General features: G+C 31.5%; 1 protein-coding gene across 1 annotated transcript in view; it reads left to right on the top strand.

Moving 5' to 3' along the window:
- LKRSDH (lysine ketoglutarate reductase/saccharopine dehydrogenase) overlaps nucleotides 1-20,394 on the top strand; it is a 166,411-nt gene that overhangs the window by 111,825 nt on the left and 34,192 nt on the right. Inside the window, exons 12-13 of the mRNA XM_088265775.1 lie at nucleotides 10,447-10,517; nucleotides 14,723-14,856. Coding sequence (XP_088121901.1) covers nucleotides 10,447-10,517; nucleotides 14,723-14,856 — 205 coding nt within the window. The remainder of the gene's footprint in view (nucleotides 1-10,446; nucleotides 10,518-14,722; nucleotides 14,857-20,394) is intronic.

Here is a 20,394-nt window from a genome sequence, read left to right as displayed (position 1 = left end):
TCAGGTCCAGGGTAATATTGAATAAATATTTGAGTGAAAAAATCACTAATATTTATTTGATCCCCCCTGGGAATCGAACCCGGGACCTCCAGTACGGTAACCGAGCTTGTTGACTATTACACTTTGGAGGCGGACCTTTTTTATGAGTCGTGTTAAACTGTCATATTAATTTTGTTCAGTATTGTTTGACATTTTATCATGGAAAGACTTTTATTTTTAATTAATGTTTTACTTAGTAAATACCACTATATCTTAAAATCTACTGTGACATGTGTTTCGATGCATTCCGCATCATTTTCAAACACCGTATACGGTGTTAATTAAAAATGGATAGATTTTACCACAAAGTGACTGCCGAATCAATTTTTGGGGATGTGGTAACGAGGAAGAAGACGGTCGTGTTGAATAGATATTTATTTAACCATAAATGTTACACAAGACGGTACGGCGTAGCGGTGGCGTAGATGTACGGTCGGGCTGACTGGAGTAGCTCCTTGATGCTGACGAGGGTGATGGACTGGAGGTCGTAGCGAGGTCTTGATGCGGCGGTCTCGTGACGGTGTCGGTGTTACTTGGCGGATTCCCGGCGGAGAAGTGAGAGGTCGATCTTCGTAGTCGCGTTCCCGGTGGAGAAATGAGATATGTCGTCCGAGGCTGTTCCTCTTTTATATCGTTTGGGAACCCATTGTTCCTTTGTCTTTAAAGTGCTAGTCACAATAAAATGCAATGGGACGTGTGCACTTCTTTTGTTCTCGGTCACTGCCTCCTTTTATCTACTTAGTTGCAGTTTTTGGATTCTGAGAATTTGCTATTGTTTAGCGGTTTATTGGCCGCTACAAATTAATGAAAGAAAGACTTTTAGTTTTAGACCAGTGAATTGGCCGCCTAGATGGTGTGATGACACACCTCTATATTTTTTCTTAAGAGATACGTAAAGTATAAAGTCTTTGGGTAGAGGCCAGCTTTAATTGAGGCATTGGAAGCCTTGCCGATCGGAATGCTTGAACGCGTCATCGAAAATTGGGCATAAAGAATGGACGTTCTAAAACGCAGTAGCAGCCAACATTTGAAATATTTTATCTTAAAAAAATAAATGCCAAAACTGCTTTTTACGATAGTAATAAAGATTTATGTATTTGAATTTTTGGAAATTACAAAGAATTTAGAAGGAAGGTCATAATGAATCACCCTATATACTAAAAATACAGCCTCTCAACTTATTTTTAGGTTAATAATTTATATTTTTGTAACTGTTTCGTTCAGTATATTCTTTATATATAATAATAATAAAACCCTTATCGGCACCCCAATGGTGCATAGGGCACTGCGTCATATAAACGCAGTGTTATCTTGATCGTTTACACATGAAGGAAAGGTGATCAGCCCTCCGCTTCAGGTACCAGTCCAGGGTGATATTGAATAAATATGACAGTGAAAAAATGACTTATATTTATTTGACCCCCCCTGGGAATCGAACCCGGGACTTCCAGAACGGTAGCCGAGCGTGCTGACCATTACACTACTTTCAACTTATTTTTAGGTTATTTATTTATATTTTTGTAACTGTATCGTTTAGTATATTCTTTGCCTATAAAATTACTTAAATTTTCAAAGGTATGTTGAATTTAAGTAATTGTCTATTTTCACAAAATACAATGTATGCGGCGTGAAAGTTAATTAGCTAGTTGGATCTTTCCCATTATTATTTATTTTCCTGGAATAGTAGTCCGCCTCGGTGGTGTAATGGTTAGCGTGTTTAGCTACCGTGCTGGAGGTCCCAGGTTCAATTCCCAGGGGGGTGAGAATAAATATTATAGATTTAACACTCCTATATAATATTTATTTCATATTACTCTGGACTGGTCCCTAAAGCGCTGGAGTGATCACCTTGCCTTCATATAATTAACGATTAAGATAACATTGCGTCAAAACGATGCAGTGCCCTATGCACCATTGGGTGCGGATAAGGGTTAGAGAGAGAGAGTAACTGAAGATTTATATTATCGACTGACACTTCGTAATGGAATTGCATTTTTAATATATTATTAGATTGAAACCAATATTTTTAGCTTTTCCACTTTATTTTTATTTGACCAGCGACCGGGTTTCGTCGTTACCGACATCATCAGACTGGTCGTCGTTACCGACATCACCAGTCTGATGATGTCGGTAACGACGAAACCCAGTCGCTGGTCAAATAAAAATAAAGTGGAAAAGCTAAAAATATTGGTTTTAATCTAATAATATATTAGTAACTGAAGAGTTGTCTCTGTTATGACTGATTACCTTGCCTTCATGTAACTAACGATCAACATAATATTGCATCACTTCGATGAAGTGTCTTGTGCACTATTGTGTATGGGTAAGGGTCAGTAGTAGTGGTAATTGAAAACGTGGTAAACATATTTGACTTATGATTTATCATGGTTTGTAAATATTATACATCAAAGTTTGCCGATAGTTGCGGAGATACGATGGCACTCTCGACTTGTTTGCTTTAGAGCAGAGTTTCCCAACCTTATATGTACCATGCCCCACATAAACGGATAAAAAATCTCCTCGACCCACCCGTATCAATTTTTATTAACCAAACAAACTCTGAAAAACGTGAATTGCTTGAAATGAAAAGTGCACATTTTCAAAATGTAACTAATTTAATGCAATTTTCACAAATTAATAATATGTTACGATGTTACATTACAGTTCGAAAGAAAATTAGTGCGATCCTTGGGCTTGGTTTGAGAAACCGAAAAGCAAATAATCTTCTGAATAGTGACGATCTTTTTTTATACTCGTACTTTTCATTTTTGCATGGGGTAAGAAACTAACATTAAAATTAGTTTATAAACTTTCTGAAATGTAAACGAACGAACAAGTTTATTACACACATGCGAAGTCCACGACTTTAATCTCAATTTTTTTTATGTATCTCTTAAAAATTACATTTCCAATAATGAATCACACAGATAGTAGATTTTTACCATGATGGGTTGTTTAATAAATATCTTAATAGATATCTTGACAACAATCTCTCGAGGTATTAATTTAATTTAATTTCATTTAGAAATTAATAATTAAATTAAAAATGATTTGGGCATATTCAAAATACTGTTAATATAAATGAAATGGCCAAAATTCAAATAATGTCTTAGACAAATCCTTATTTGTGTTAATTATTGGGAAAACTATAACATGTAATAAAAATATGCCTCCAATATCTCTACAAAAAATTACATTTCCAATAATGCACAAAAAAATCGTTTAAACGCAAATATGTTCTGATTAAAGTATTTCATCGAAATTTTAATTAAAGTTGCGACAAAACGTGACCAACCCTGTGGTAAACCAATATAAAATCATTAAATCGCACCAAAACGTAACAATTTTACAAGCTAGAATTCCTGATTACTTAAAATCATCTAAAATGGAAATGTTACGTTTTGCTGAGGACCTACACAAATAAAACAAACATAAATGTGACGCTATAATATTCTCCAAAAGTCAGAGTTGAAATATGTTTTTTTTTCTAAAATGCCCCTCCAAGACATTCAAATTGCCCCCCGGTAGGGCCTGCGCCCAACGTTGGGAAACACTGCTTTAGAGTGTACAGGACTTCGAGTAGGTACTCGCATGTAAGCACAACCCTATAATGGTTTAATCTTGTACACGGGTAAGGTATAAGACCCCACCTTACGCCCTCGATCTGTTGATTCTTACCCCGTAACCCGTACGTCTGGCTCGTCGTACTTTAAATCTCGTGTTAAGTCCAGGAGTTGAGTTTCGTGCAACATTGCAAACTATGATAAAAAGTGATGATACTTATAAAAAAGTTACGATACATTCCAAACTGATAAAGAAATATTAAAAAAAAGTCTTTTAGAATCCTGATTCTCATAAAGTTATTTGCCAATAGCTTTGGAATTTGATACAATGCTAAATTCAAATCCACGTGTTTTTTTTATTATTATAATACGTTTTTTTTCTTTTCGCGCAGTAACGTATAGCCAGGTACAGCAGGAAAAAATGTGTAATGAAAAAAAAAAAATAAAAAAAAAAAAAATATATATATATATATATATATATATATATATATATATATATATATATATATATATATATTTATATGTGCATATTTATATATATATGTATATATATATATATATATATATATATATATATATATATATATATATATATATTATATATATATATATATATATATATATATGTATATATATATATATATATATACGTGGACGACCGAAAAAGACTTGGCACGATCAGATCAATCAGAACCTGAAATCTGGCGGTGTCAAAAGTCTGCGTAATCGGAGGGCATGTATGACTAGATGTATGGATGTGAAGGAGGCTAGGAGTGTATGTCAGGACAGAAGAGTGTGGCGTTCCATCCTCTCTGCCTACCCCTGCGGGGAAACGGCGTGATGGTAGTAGTAGTATTAGTAGTAGTATATATATTTACATATACACACATATATATATATATATATATATATATATATATATATATATATATATAAATTTATAAATAAAACAGTACCCTGAAATTAAAAAAGTCATTTTGGGCTAATGTTAGACATAGACACATATCGCTCACTCCTTTCAAGAACGTCATAAATCAAAAATCGTTAATTTTCAGTTGTGCATGTTTTCGGAATGCCCATAAAATGTACTATATTCCAGCAAAAGAGGCATATTTTTAACTTAATATTTACCCACTGCAAGGCAAACAGTGTTTTTTTTGCATTTTAAAGAGAAGATATTGTTTAATTATTTTTTAAAATATACTACATATTTTTCAAATGGAGAAAAAACCTTCAGGTTTTACCTTAAAAGATATGTTGCACTGTAAAACTTCAGTAAGTGGCTTATTGTTTATTTTTAATACATTTTATTATATTACTAAACTTTAAAAACGTTTTCCTGAAAAATCAAGTTTTTTGGACGTTCTTGAAAGGAGTGAGCGATATGTTTCTAATTCAAATCGGTAACTTTCCTTCTCTAATATACGTTTAACCTCGGCTCGTAACGCATGTCTGTATTGAAAACTATAGTGCATGTTGGTCTTCGGGTCGACCAAAAATCGCATGTGTTAGACATTTTGTGTAGTTTTGAGTGTTTAAATGGTGCTATGGTGGTGAAGGGTAGTATTGTTTGCATGCTGTGTTAGTGATTGTCCTGACGAAGAGACGGGTACGTCTCGAAACCGGTAGACGTAAAAATCTCGGTGAGTGGTTATATACTAATTTTATTAACATTTTTGTAAAAAAATAAATAAGTTTCCTTCTCTTTCTTTTTCTTCCTTCCTTTAAACTTATGGATTCTGTAGAGTTTTTCAATTACAAATTATATGGAACAAAGGTGATCTGTTTTAAGCTTCAGGTTCAAGTTGTAATGTTTTACATTACCATACTGAAATTACACTACACTGCATGTTGGACTACAGTTATGTGCTTACTAAACACTAAGCAACAGCGGTGTCATAAAATATTGTTTATTATTTTAATAATACGAATCAAGGAATTTCGTAACCGGAGTAATATTGCTGGTTTCATAAATATCTTGTGATATAAAAGACCTGCCAAGATTTCTCGTAATTGTATCAAAACAAGATGAATATGTTAATATCTCGTTTTGCCAGAGTTTTATTTAACTGTATGTACCTTTACAAAACCTTATTTCATGATTTCATACGACGTAAATTTATATTATTCGATTCTTTTTTTAAACACAACTTAATTGTATTAAGAAAATCAAAATGAAGCTAGTACTGTAGTATTTATTAAGGTTATATATGTATGACATTATTTTTTACATCTATCGGACTAATGCCGTAAATAAAAAAAAAAAATTGAAACCCTTATCCGCACCCCAATGGTGCATAGGGCACTGCGTCATATAAATGCAGTGTTATCTTGATCGTTTACACATAAAGGAAAGGTGATCAACCCTCCGCTGCAGGTACCAGTCCAGGGTAATATTGAATAAATATTATAGTGAAAAAATTACTTTTATTTATTTTACCCCCCTGGGAATCAAACCCGGGACCTCCAGAATGGTAGCCGAGCGTGCTGACCATTACACTACGGAGGCGGACAAATAAATAAATTTTAAATAAATTAAATTAAATAAATTTCCGCGTTAATGTGGAAATTTATATGTGTTAATAAAAGGTTTTTACAAGCAACCTATTATGCTTTTAATATAAAATAAAAACATTTACGTAAGACCACTTTTGGAGTTTATTCATGTAAATACTACTAGTTTCGTCTAGCTAATCTGTATTATATAATCAATCAATACCATATGTACTAATGTTTTGCATTTTTTTCTTTCGGCTGGACTGGTTTTAATTTTAGAAAATATGCGAATTTGAATGGCCCTTTGGATGGTATAAATTTACAATTAAACCCGGTGGATGACGTTGCAATCGAGAAATTTCCAAACGCTGTTTTTGCTTTGGGCAACAGCAAATCTCGCAACAACGAAACGAAATCATTGAATTGTCAAATTCATATATTTTAAAGTTTATCGAAAATTTTAATATAAAAAAAAACATTTGTTGAACCATCTAATACTTACTAGGCGAGTCAACATTTGAGAAGTACAATATCTGTTGAGTCCATTAGTATCTATATTTATAAATATGTTATATATTTATAAATGTGTCTTTATATGTAAATACAAAGGAAATTGTTTAACTTTCGCAACTATTTCAAAATTGTCAGGAAATAAAACATGCGACAGGGGCAGATAAACAAAGTTTACTTATGTCCGTGTGTTTAATAGTAATATCAACCCTTCGAGTTGGGGATGGTAATATCGGCGCAAAGTTATAACTTACATCGCCACGTGTTTCCACTTGTAGAAAGGTTGTATGACCAGCCCCGGCAGGTTGGCATTCATGTGTTACGTAATTCCATATAAGGTTATATAAGGGTTGTCAAAGTTTTCATAAGAAGCATTTTTATTGCTGTCAACATGAAAAACTTTCTTATTTAAATATAACTTACATATACATATTATTATTAAAGTAAAATGAAACTATTGTATAGATTTCAACTTGAGATGGAGGATGATAGAAATCTGAGCATCCCGGGGCTTACGACTTGGCATTTGGCTGGCTTAAGTGATCACTTCCAACACTTCTACGGTTGGTTTGAGAAAAGGTAAAATAAAACCGTTCTCAAACCAACCACAAAGCTGCCGTGAACTGAATCGCGAAGCGTCATGAGTTATATGTATGATATACGTATGAGTTCCAAAAAAATAGTAGTGTGGTTATTAATCATGGGTAGAGTGGTGAATATTACATGTAAAGGTTTTACTTAACCAGCCTATGATAGGTCATAAGCCCTGTAAATACCCATATTTTTCCATCTTTGTTGCGATGTCAAAATGTCCGCCTCCGTAGTGTAATGGTCAGCACGCTCGGCTTGAGGTCCCGGGTTCGATTCCCAAGGGGGGTAAAATAAATATAAGTGATTGTTTCACTGTCATATTTATTCAATATTACCCTGGACTGGTACCTGAAGCGGAGGGCTGATCACCTTTCCTTCATGTGTAAACGATAAAGATAACACTGCGTTTATATGACGCAGTGCCCTATGCACCATTGGGGTGCGGATAAGGGTTTTATTATTATTGTTGCGATGTCAAAATGTAAGCTTCGTCTTGTTTAATTTATTTGTTTTGAAAATACTCTTACTCCATTCTGGAGTATTATACTTGGCTTCTTCAATTAATACGTAGACTGACGTCATAAAACAAAACTTAATTTATTTAGAATAGATATGCCTGAGTCCCCTTTCAAGTAGTCGCCTTCCCGACACATTCACTTTTACCAACGGTGCTTCTATTAAACTTTTGGAAACAGTTCGTTAAAGCTTCTTTTGCGATATCCTTCAGCTCCGTCGCATTCGCCTTAATCTCCGGAATCGTCTAAAATCTTCTTCCTTCGAAAGGTCTTTTGAATTTAAAGAACAAGAAAAAGTCAAAATGAGCGAGATCAGGTAAGTAAGGTGGGTAGGCGAGAACAGTGTTTAGCTAAAATCTCACAAGTTTTAAGACTATTCCCGAGACAAAGGCAAATGCGACGAAAGAGCACATCTTAAAAGGAGCATTTCAACACAGTTTCCAAAAGTGGAAACACCGTTGGGATAAGTGTGTTCGTCGGGGAGGTGAATTCTTTGAAGGGGATCCAGACACGCAACTTATAAATAAAGTTAAAAAAAAATCACATCGCAACAAGGATGAAGAAGAATATTAAAGTCTGGACATTTACGGGGCTTTCGACCGTCATAGGCTGGTTCAAGTGATCAGTTTACACACGTGTAATATTTACCAATTCTACCCTTGATTGACAACCACCCTACTCAAATTCTTGGAAGTTCTATATACTTACAAAGCTTATAATTTTACCAGATAATTTAAAAACAACATTTTGAGTATGTCCAAATACTTGTTCACAAATTGGAGATAATCCAGATTTGTGAACAAATATTGGGACACATTAAAAATGTTGTTTAAAAGTGCATTTAGTTGTATGATGTTAGTCTACTTATAAATTGAACAGCCCTCGAACAATTCTAATATGACAACTGTTAGGAAAGTACTGAGAATTAACGACGCCAATAATTCATGTAAATATTTTACACTATGGTTGCCGAGGCGTCTAACAGACGCCACTTTTCAGTACAGGGTATTTTTTCCATCTATCTATGTACGTAATACTTGACATATCGCTCACTCATTTCAACAACGTCATATAATAAAAATCGTCAATTTTCAGTTGTGCATGTTTTCGGAATGCCCAGAAAATGTACTATATCCCAGCAAAAATGGCATATTTTAATAGATTTATATTATCCACTGACACTTCGTGATGGAATTGCATTCCAATGCATTATTAGATTAAATCAAATATTTTTGGCTTTTCCACTTTATTTTTATTTGACTAGCGACCGGGTTTCGTCGTTACAGACATCATCAGACTGGTGATGTCGGTAACGACGAAACCCGGTCGCTGGTCAAATAAAAATAAAGTGGAGAAGCTAAAAATATTGGTTTTAATCTAATAGCATATTTTAAACTTAATATTTACCCCGCTACAGGGCAGAAAATGTTGTTTTTGCATTTGAAGAAAACCTATTGTTTTATTTGATTTTTAAATAAACTTAACATTTTTCAAATGGAGAAAAAACATTCAGGTTTTACCTAAAAAGACCTGTTGCACAGTAAAAAGTTCCATAAGTAGCTTGACATTTATTTTTAATACATTTCATTATATTTTTTAACTTTAAAAACGATCTCCTGAAAAATATTTTATTTTATTTATGACGTTGTTGAATGGAGTGAGTGATATGTTCGTACCTACTGTAAAAACGAAGTATGTAGTATTTTATTTATAGGTATGTCCGGAGTGAGTTTGTGAAAATGCTTCGACCCGAAAGTTTAGTTTTCAAGCGACCCGTTTTTTACGACTTTTTTACTTTTTGTAACCTTCCCAAAAACGACCTACAAACCCTCTCTATGAGAAGTATAGTATGCATATGGAATCAAAATACATTTATTTTACATTTACAGGGCTCACGACCGTCAAAGGTTTGGTTTAGTGATCACTTTACACACGTGTAACATTCACAGATTCTACCCATGATTGACAACCACACTTCTAATTTTTTTTAAACTTCTAGATATATTGATCAAACTTGTAATACAGTCTGTGCTAGTTCACAATAGCAATGGTGGGATGAGGAAAGTTTTTTCTTAAGCAGAGACTCTTTCCATTTGCATGCGAGGTCCGAATCCTGGATTATATTCACATACTTGAGAAACGCTTGAAAACATGATTTAAAATTTATTTTAGCTTATAATTTCACGAGTCAATTCATTAACATTTTGAGTGTGTACAAATACTTGTTTACAAATGTGGATTATTTTTTATTTAAAGATAAATATTTGTATGTTTATTATCTACAAAATTATTTCAATTTCAAACTATTTCTGTGAGCCCAAGCGGCTCATTATTAGTAATCGGTATCAAATTGTGGTAGAGTGGGTTCGAACCGCGAAACTCTGACTTAAGAGTCCGCGACACGGGACCACAACCCGACACTTCAATTATCTCCAATAAGGATTTATTTTTTACGTTATTTTTTGATATCTTAACAAAGGCGAAGAAGAAAATGGAGGTCTTGGCATTTACAAGGCTTACGACCTACATAGGCTTGGTTAAGTATTATGTTACTCACGCTCAACATTCACCCTAATACCCATGATTGACAACTCCACTACTAAAAATATGACTTCAAATAAAGATATCGATCATGTTTATGGTATATAAAAAAAAATCAGAATATTACAACTGTTTGAAGGATAAAATCTCTTATTACACTATTTTTTTAACATTTTTGTTATCAATTACAGGCAATCATCGCAAGCAATGGAAAGTTAACTCCAGCATATGAGTACATCAACGATCTTCGCATGGCTAACAGGTAAATAGATAATATCTTTCTTAAGACGTATAGTTAGGTTCAAAACAATGTATATATATATACATATATATATATATATATATATATATATATATATATATATATATATATATATATATATATATATATATATATATATAAAAATATATATATATATATATATATATATATATATATATATATATATATATATATATATATATATATATATATATATATATATATGTATATATATATATATATATATATATATATATATATATATATATATATATATATATATATATATATATATATATATATATATACTAACCGAAACTAGTCGTCACAAAAATAAACTCGAGTGGTAAAAAAAAACAAGCGTTTTCTTTTATATAATCATGTAAATTATTACCACAGAGTGAATGTCGAAAAAAAACTAAAGTCGTATTTTATTGTTAAAAAAACATATCAAAATTAATATTGTGACAATTGTTTCGCCTAGTTATGGTATTTTCAAAGGAATGTCTATCTAGATGAAATACAATTTAGTAGACTCAAAAAATCTGTGTTGAATTGCACAATTAATACATGAATTAAATTTCTTTTCTAAGATCATCGATAAGCAATTTTCTAAGATCAATCAGTCGCAAATTTCTTACATGTATTTATTTATTTATTTAAAATTCATGTACAGAAAATAAATAAGTATATTGGCGGGCTTATAACTAAAAAGCAATATCTTCCAACCAACCAAAATTTATAGTGTTTTAAATATTGAAAGCATTAACTTTGTGGATCATATTGATATATTATTTCGAGAAATAAAAATACTTTGTGTTCTGATCCACTCAAAATTTATAGCTCCATATATGATATAAAGTTTAAAATGCAATCAAATTCTCTCTCATTTTGACAGTTTAAAACATAGTTTGGTACTTAGTTTTTAGACGAAATTTGAAACATTTCGCACCTTAAACTACGATAACTTAAAAAAATAGTCGTTCACAATAACCCGAAAATATTTTTATTTAATACCCCGACTATGTCCATTATGTTCACACTGTTTTATTGTTTATTTAACTTTGCTTTCTAAAAAATCAACGGCAAAGCCGGACAAAAAAATATCAGTAAAGTTGAAGGGTTTTCGAATAATAAATCCTAACACTTATACAAATATAAAAAATATGGAGAGTGTTGAAGATCTTTCAAAGGTTGGCACGATGAAGCTGTTTATTAAACAATCAAATAGTTTTGTTCTAATAAATCAACTATATGTTATATGGCTTATTACACATTATCCTATGACACGAAGTATATGTGTACAAAACTCTCGCGTCAACCAAAGTGCTTACAAAATGATAAATTGACTTTGTTTCCCGACACAAAAGTTCTAATTCCCTCACTCTAAGCGGCAAAGTAGCGCAGTCAGTGGCGGGGGAAATCATTATCTGCTATCATAATGAAAACTATTGTTGTATAAATTTGCACAGTTGAAGCAAACTCCCCTATTTAAACGGTTATTATTGTTTTGAATAAATAACGTCTATATTGCAGGAAATCTATTTCAAAGGGAACCAGTCCTTGAGCGAAACAAAATAGATACCTATACACAATACACACATATATTTTGGAAGATAATTCGTAATCCTTTACAAATTCAGCCAACAAAAGTATTCATTTTCTCCAGACTTTCACATTAAATAAGTTTAAATGAAAAGAAATATTTGTATATATACATATATAAATATATATATATATATATATATATATATATATATATATATATATATATATATATATATATATATATATATATATATATATATATATATATATATATATATATATATATATATATATATATATATATATATATATATATATATATATATATATATATATATATATATATATATATATATATATATATATATATATTTATATATCTCTCCCCGCTCTCTGATTGGCCGATATGGGTCATAAGGCAAGTTCCATAAATATACCGGAATTTGAAATACAATGCTGTTTTTAAGTATTTTTAGCAGGGTTTCTAAGTAAATAAATATTTTAAACAATAAAACCCACAATTGGCATTTCGATAGAGTATTTATTTTAAAATCTTATAAAATTGGATCTCGCGGATTTTGTAAGTAGGCGACACATGTATAACTGACCATAACGAAAGAACTGTAAAGGAATATAGACCATGCTACCATTAGATAATGAAAATGTATAGTGAATAATTTGTTATATTTAGTGAACTTAAACCTACATCACTGGACAAAATAAAGGACAACCTGGCGTTGTAACATTCATATCATTGCGGCCAGACATGAGAACTACAAGTCATTTAGATAGTCATACGTCATGTCCGAAACGTATTATTTTGATTATTTTCTGGGTTTAAAATACAGTGGTACCTCGGCTAACGAATGCTTCACCCAACGATGTTTTCTGTACAGTTTTTCTATTAGTAAGTAAATTGGGATTCTGCCGATGAATTGCGTGATTTTGAATTTGATTCGACATTATTCCAGAAAAAGATATTGTATATGATTACTCAAGCGTTATTTAATTTTTTAAACCATTTAACTATTTTAAAGGGTTATTATGCGTTTAGTTATTAGGTATAAAAAGTATTAACTTGTCGTTTTAAAGTAAATTATTCACAAAATTAGCGGTTGACAAATAAAAACTGTTATTATCAGTAGGTAAACAAAATACTAATTTGTAATTAATCTTTTAATTTTCAATAATTTTTAAAGATTTTTTTGTTATATTTTGTGCCAACTTTCACGTTCATCTTTGATTTTTTTCTTGAAAACTGTTCAAGAAAAAAAGGCTACCTTGGCGAGTTTGGTATCAACCACACACTGTCTCACAGCAAAGAATTTGTAACATGAATTAACTCGCGGAAGAAAATAAATTCGTAAGTCGAGGTGTAAGTACACATACTACGTAGTCCAGCATAAACCATGGATGATATGTGTAAGCGTGTATGGTACAGATACCATCTCTTGTTACCAGGGAGTCAAGGGTTTGCTGTATGTTCGCAAATAAAGATGTAGGTTTATCTGTAAACTCAGGAAATGGTGATTCATGAAACAATTTTGAAATGTTCCCCAAAAGGACGTTCGCATGATAGAGGGCTCTATCATCAAAATATGTATTCTTCAAGGGACCAATTTAACAGATTTAGTAGATATGAATAATATTTTGTACTTATATTGCTGGCTGAAAAGTTCATCGATAAACAAATCCTAAATGAGTAATTTTTTTTTAACAAAATGTGTTCATGGTATACGTTTTTCAAAGCTTACTCAAAATTTTCAATTGTTTCAAGCAAAAATAAAAAATGCAACTTTTATTTCAGCTTTCTGTAAATTAATGAAATAAATTAAGACTCATCTATTCTGAGATCTCAAAAATGTAAAAATAACTCCAAAGTGGAAAAACCCAGGTATAGAGAGTATTTGAACACATTCAAAATGTTGTGAAATATGTACTTGTTATTTTTTTATTACATGAGGTTGCTTTGTAAACGACCTAAAGATACGGTTCACGGTGAAAATAGCAGAATTTTACAGAACAAACGAACTCGTATAAACCTGGAAGATCAAAATAAAGCATGTCGTTCTCATTTCTCGCCGTCCTTTTGAACCGCATTGCAGCATCTGTCATCTGGACCGTGAGTTGCGAATGCTGTCTGGAATGTTGGCAAGAAGTATGTAAGGCATAAAAAACCTATCGAAATGGTATCCGCGTCAATACTAAGGTGCTAACAAACTTTCCAAAAGTAAACAAAATTAATTAAATTATATTAATTACAGTACACCAGAAAAGTTACAATTACCCACAAAAAATGACAAATGAGTTAGTAATATAATAAAGTTATGATAAAAATTTCCAATTTAAAATAATAAAGGTGTTTTAAAGTGGATATGAAACATAAAAAAAAAACTTCGATATAATTTCAATGCCACGCATTTAGTGTTTTTCTTTTTTCAAAATCGGTGAAAATAAATTTATTCAAAAACATTTCAGAAATTCCTTAAACTTAAACACCTTAATAAAACTCCGCATTAACACTGAATAAGTAATAAATCCATGAACGACTATACGTAAATATCATTGGATAAGTAAAATACTTATGTTCTTTTAATATAATAACCATTGGTTATGAATGACGAGGGACAGTTTTTCAATTATTGTTATGTTTTCAGTGGGAGATCAAGGCAGAAAACTGAAGGTGAACAAACTGAACCTGAAAAACACGTTTTAGTGTTGGGAGCCGGATTCGTGTGTGCTCCTGTTGTGGAATATCTTCATAGGGATAAAAATATCGCCATTACTGTGGGTAAGTTCCATTATTTTATTGCAAACGTCATATTGAAAAATGAGCTTTAATACAATAAATGAGATAAAATTTCTGTATTGCAATGTAAATCTACACTTATCGACATTTGTTCGAGAAAAAAATCATTAAATTTTCTTGATTTTTTTTTCATCTAAAAAATGAATTGTGCCTTGGGTTTTAAAGCAATTGAAGTGAGTAAAACATACATTTGAATTAATCTGTCTACAATGTGTCAACATTTGAAATCTACTAAGAATGTGTTCATTATTAATGATTGATTATAATTAATTTGAAACCATATTCGCTCCAGTCATATAAGCTACCCACTTCAATGGTACATAGGGCACTGCATCAAATAAATGCAATGTTTATTTGATATATTTTTATATGAAAGCAAGGTGATCAGTCCTGCGCTTCTTATACTAGTCCAGGGTGATATCAAATAAATACGAGAGTGAAAAATCGACACAATTTTTTTGACCCTAATGAGAATCAAATCCATCACTTCCAACGCGGTTTTTAATCGCGCTTACTTGCGCTTGACAGACAAAAATTATAATAAAAAACTAGAAAAATATATTTTAAAAAATACAGGGAGGATTGCGCAGTTTTAACTTTTTATCAATGGTAATATTTATTATGTCGTGAATGAAAATTATTCCGCGTAAAAGATTTCAATACTTATCTTACATTTTCCGAATTACATAGAGTTTTCAATACAAAGTCAAATAGAAGCGTAATTAAGTCAACAACTTTTTCCATGAAATTCCCTCTTAATTCGATTTCTTCAGCTGTCGACAACGAGTATTTACGATTGAAAAATTAACATCGTTAATCGGAATCACTCTGAAGTTACTCAAAGAGAATCATTGTGAATTCATTAGGGTACTGAAGCTATTAGGGCAAAGTTCACTCAAACTTCAGACAATCTTGGAAATAAAATTAAACCGAAAGTGGGAACCTTATTACTCGGTTTACCTCCAAACTGAGAAATGTAAGTACCGTAAAAGAAAAAGCTCTTTAATATCACAACAAAAATATTTTTAATTTAATTTTCTTAAAAACAGGCTTACTTGTTTAATTATTCAAGTATTGTTTAATTATTCAAGTAGTTTTGTAACTAATAAGCCTATCTTTTAAAGGTTTGTTAGTGGGTAGGAAAGAAAAAAAGTGAATGAACCAAACATTTTACAAAGAATATGGAAGTCTGGGCTTAGACTTCCATATTCTTCTTCATCTTTGATGAGATGTCAAAAATAATATAAAAATAACTCCTGTAATTGGAGATAATCCAGATTTTGTGAACAAGTATTTGGACACACTCAAAATGTTGTAAATAAATTGTCTGGTTAAATTATAAGCTTAAATAATAAAAATGAAAATGGTATTTTCTGGCGTTTCTCATGTGTGTGATTATAATCTAGGATTCGGATCTCACATACTAATATAAGAGTTTCTGCTTAGTAAAAAAGCTTCTTTACATCTCACCAATAGATGTCTCTACTGAAATTCTATTGATTCAAGAACAAGGTTTCTAAATTGGTTCATATATACAGAACTTCCAAGAATTTGAGTAGTGTGGTTGTCAATAATGGGTAAAATTGGTGAATGTTACACGTGTGTAAAGTGATCACTTAAACCAGCCTATGACGGTCGTCAGCCCCGTAAATGCCCAGACTTCCATATTCTTCTTCATCTTTGATGAGATGTCAAAAATAATATTTTACAAAGATTTTTGTACTTATAATCCAATATTATATTAAGTCAAATATGATATTGTTTCATTTAAAAAAATTATATCCTAACACTTTTAAACGTCTTTTAATTACATTTTTTTAATTTTTTATTTATTCAAATAAAAATGTTAATGTCCGTTTGATAAAAATCTAATACATATCTCCTCACCGATTGAAAAATCAACATCGTTAATCGATTGAAGTTTTGTTACAACGATGCATTCGAATACTCGCGTGTTTTTATTTAACTGTGATACCTTTTTAAATTTTCCGTAATGGCAGTGCCATCTGTTGTACGAAAAAGTGATGCACACAATACTAAGCAAACAGACGAAGGCAGACAAAGTACTTTTTGACAAATACAGTTGCTTCAAATTTTCAATGTTTTCGATTCAATTTTTGTTCCATAGATTTTTAATATTTGCATTGCTTCGCAAGCTTTGTGAGATTTAACAATTTAGAAAATTTTTGATTTCTGTTTTCTTTCTATTCTATTGTGATTGTTGCTTCAATTGGCAATATTGATATTAATAGTTTGTTAAAACTAAAATATGTTAAATGTATGTGCGTGACTCGATGTTTTCGACACAACAAGAAAAAAAATACATCTCTTCCTTACTCTTTCTCTCTACGATATGTCTTTCTTCTCCCTTTTGTAACTAAATGTGCCTAATAAACGTGACGCGTCCTTGAAATTTTACTCTCCATTCTCGTCCAATCATCGATTCATCAAATCGCCGCCTAAGAAACTTCACTTAAAAATATTTCCGTCCAGCTGATCCTGTCTTAAAATTTATCAACAAATTATACCTATTAATTTTCGCTCGAGTGGAAGTGACTTTGGCTGAACGAAGCTGTAAATGTATTTAATATTTAGCGAGCGCGTTCCGTGAAAGCTTCAGAATTCTGGAGGCGAATATTTAATTCAGCGATGGATCTTGAACTGTAGCGAAGGCTGCGATCAACACAATACACGGCCTATTTCTATACCGGAATAGAGGGATGTCTCCCTTTCTGACAATCCTAACTAGCGGTGGAGTTAATTGTTTCAAATGAGCAAAGTTCTACTTTCTCAAGGAAATGTATTATTGTCGTGTGGGCAAGACGTTATTCAGGAGACAATATACGTAGAACAACAGCTATATTACAGCGTTATTGGAAACCTAAAATACTTGAAGCAACACCTTAAAAATATTCATTTTACAATATTTCTAGTTTGTCCTTTTATAAACTAAAAATACTTAAGGCAACACTTTAAAATATTTGTTTAGTAATATTTTAAGTTCGTTTAAAATTTTATAAACTAAAATTAATTGATGCAACACTATGAATAATATGCGTTTTGTAATATTTTTAGTGTGTCCGAATCCTTATAAACCTAAAATATTTGAAGCAATACTTTAAAATATTTGTTTCGCAATATTTTGAGTATATTCAAATCTTTGTAAACAAAAAATACTTGAAGCAACACTTAAAAATATTCGTTTTGTAATATTTTAAATGTGCCTAAATCTTTGTTAGCAAATATGGATTTTATTCACTCGGAAGTTATTTTAAATGTGGAAATCTTCACAAAGATGAAGGATATATATGTATGTGGAAGTCTTGGTATTTACGAAGCTTACGACCTGTAAATACATTGGTATATAGTAAATATGCTGGTTTATATGAATATAATTATTACTTTATGCACGTGTAACATTCACCAAACTAGAGAATGCTACATGTGTATTTGTCAATCATGGTGTGGTTGTTAATCATGGGTAGACTACTCATGATTGACAACCACACTACTCAAATTTCGGAAGCTGTATATAAATACAGCTTCCGAAATTTCCGAAAAGCATAAGCTTCAATTGATACGTTCTTTCACATGCGTGTTCTCGGCACCATTAAAATAAAATAAAAATACTCAACCCAAGCAAATAATAATATCTATTTAGTTGCATCATGTTTATTTATCAATTATTAAAAATGACAAGTTTCAGAATATTTTTTCTTCTTCTGTAAATCGCTCAGTGGCGCTTAGTGACATTTTGCTTTTCTGCGTCGGTATAACCCGAATACCACAGTATGAAATTAGCTACATATTACTAAATTTACGAGAGTACCCAATATGTACAATACGCCAAATGTTTCACAGTTATTGAATTACTTTTTTACATCTTAATAAAACTGAACGCGTTTTCGTGTAACTAAGTATTCAGCATACAAAAAAAGCATTTCACAACCACGAAGATAATTTAAGCTTTTGAACAAACGAACATTTACATTTTTATTTTGTATTGATTAAGGTGGACTCTCAAATATACGAATTCAGTCCGCGACCGGCTCCGCGAGAAGCTACACGTGTTGTCCGCGCACATTTTTTGAAGAATGTAAATTGATATTTGATATTTTTAGAATACGTACAACTTCTTACCTTTAAATACATTTTCCTTTCAAAACCATACATTTATTTGGAAAAAAAAAATTCTTTCAAAAATAAAAAAGGCGTTTAAAACGAATAATTCAATTTCGTTCAATGAACCTGGAATTAAAGAAAATTAAGTGGTGGGCTTACTATCACCGGTTATTGAAGAAATAAAATGAAATTTATAAACCGGTAATGATGGCGGTTTTGTTTCATGTAGAGTCGGTAACGCTCACGTCAGTATAGTAACGAATCCAGCTATCATTATTTGCAGCGAATCCGTACTAAAACATTTGCTACTATCATGATGCATACTAAACAAGTTCCAAATGATCAAATTACATGAAGCTGTTTACGTGTCACTATACAAATACGTCGACATTGTGCTAGCACTAGTTCACCGCGGCGAGGACTTGTAACGTTCAATGTTACAGCTCTACAAAGTAACCCCATTACTACGACAGTTTGTTCAAAGTCTTAGGGAACCAATTCGCACGTAGTTAGGAACTTAAACTACCTGACGATGCTACATGTAAATATTTATTATGTGGCTGGGATAAGTTAAATCTGGAGAGGGAATACATTGTCATTGTTGTAAAACTCGTAAAATTTACGTGGAAATTTATTTCATCACATGAGTTCGTTATATCTTATAACGGTAAACGTCGTTTAATGTTACAAATAAATAAGTCAATCTGTCAGAAAGTCTCATTGGGAAGTGGGAAAAATACGTCACATCTGAGGCATAACAGTAAGGAAGGTAGACGTTTAATGCTCCAGTGCTGTTGAGATGTCAAAAATGATGATAATAGATTCCATTTAAGGTTAAATTTAAAAAAAAATAACTCGTATTAATAGAGGGTGATATTTTTGCAATAAACTGCTTTAAAATTGGAGGCTGTTGACAAATTGAATTGACGGCGAGTTAGAAACCTCATTTTATTAAAATTTTTACCATCCTACATACCGCTCACTCCTTTCAACAACGTCATAAATCAAAAAACTTGATTTTTCAGGATATCATTTTTAAAGTTTAAAAATATAATAAATTGTATTAAAAATAAATATCAAGTCACTTATTGAACTTTTTACTGCGCAACAGATATTTTTAGGTAAAACCTGAAGGTTTATTCTCCATTTGAAAAAATGATTAGTATTTAAAAAAAAAATTAAACAATAATTTTTCTTCGAAATGCAAAAACAACACTCTCTGTCCTGTAGCGGGTAAATATTAAGTTAAAAATATGCTTTTGCTGAGATAAAGTACATTTTCTGGGCATTTCGAAAACATGCATCACTGAAAACTGTCGATTTTGATGTATGACGTTGTTGAAAGGAGTAAGCGATATCAAAACAACGCTTCAAAATTGCGAAATTTTATCTCCAAAA

This window comes from Brachycentrus maculatus, unplaced genomic scaffold, assembly GCF_059751285.1.
Source record: "Brachycentrus maculatus isolate JH-2025_06_01 unplaced genomic scaffold, ASM5975128v1 h1tg000258l, whole genome shotgun sequence".
In the NCBI taxonomy this organism is placed as follows: Eukaryota; Metazoa; Arthropoda; class Insecta; order Trichoptera; family Brachycentridae; genus Brachycentrus; species Brachycentrus maculatus.
The sequence above is the reverse complement of the archived record's forward strand: the minus strand, read 5'-3'. Positions and strand labels throughout refer to the sequence as shown.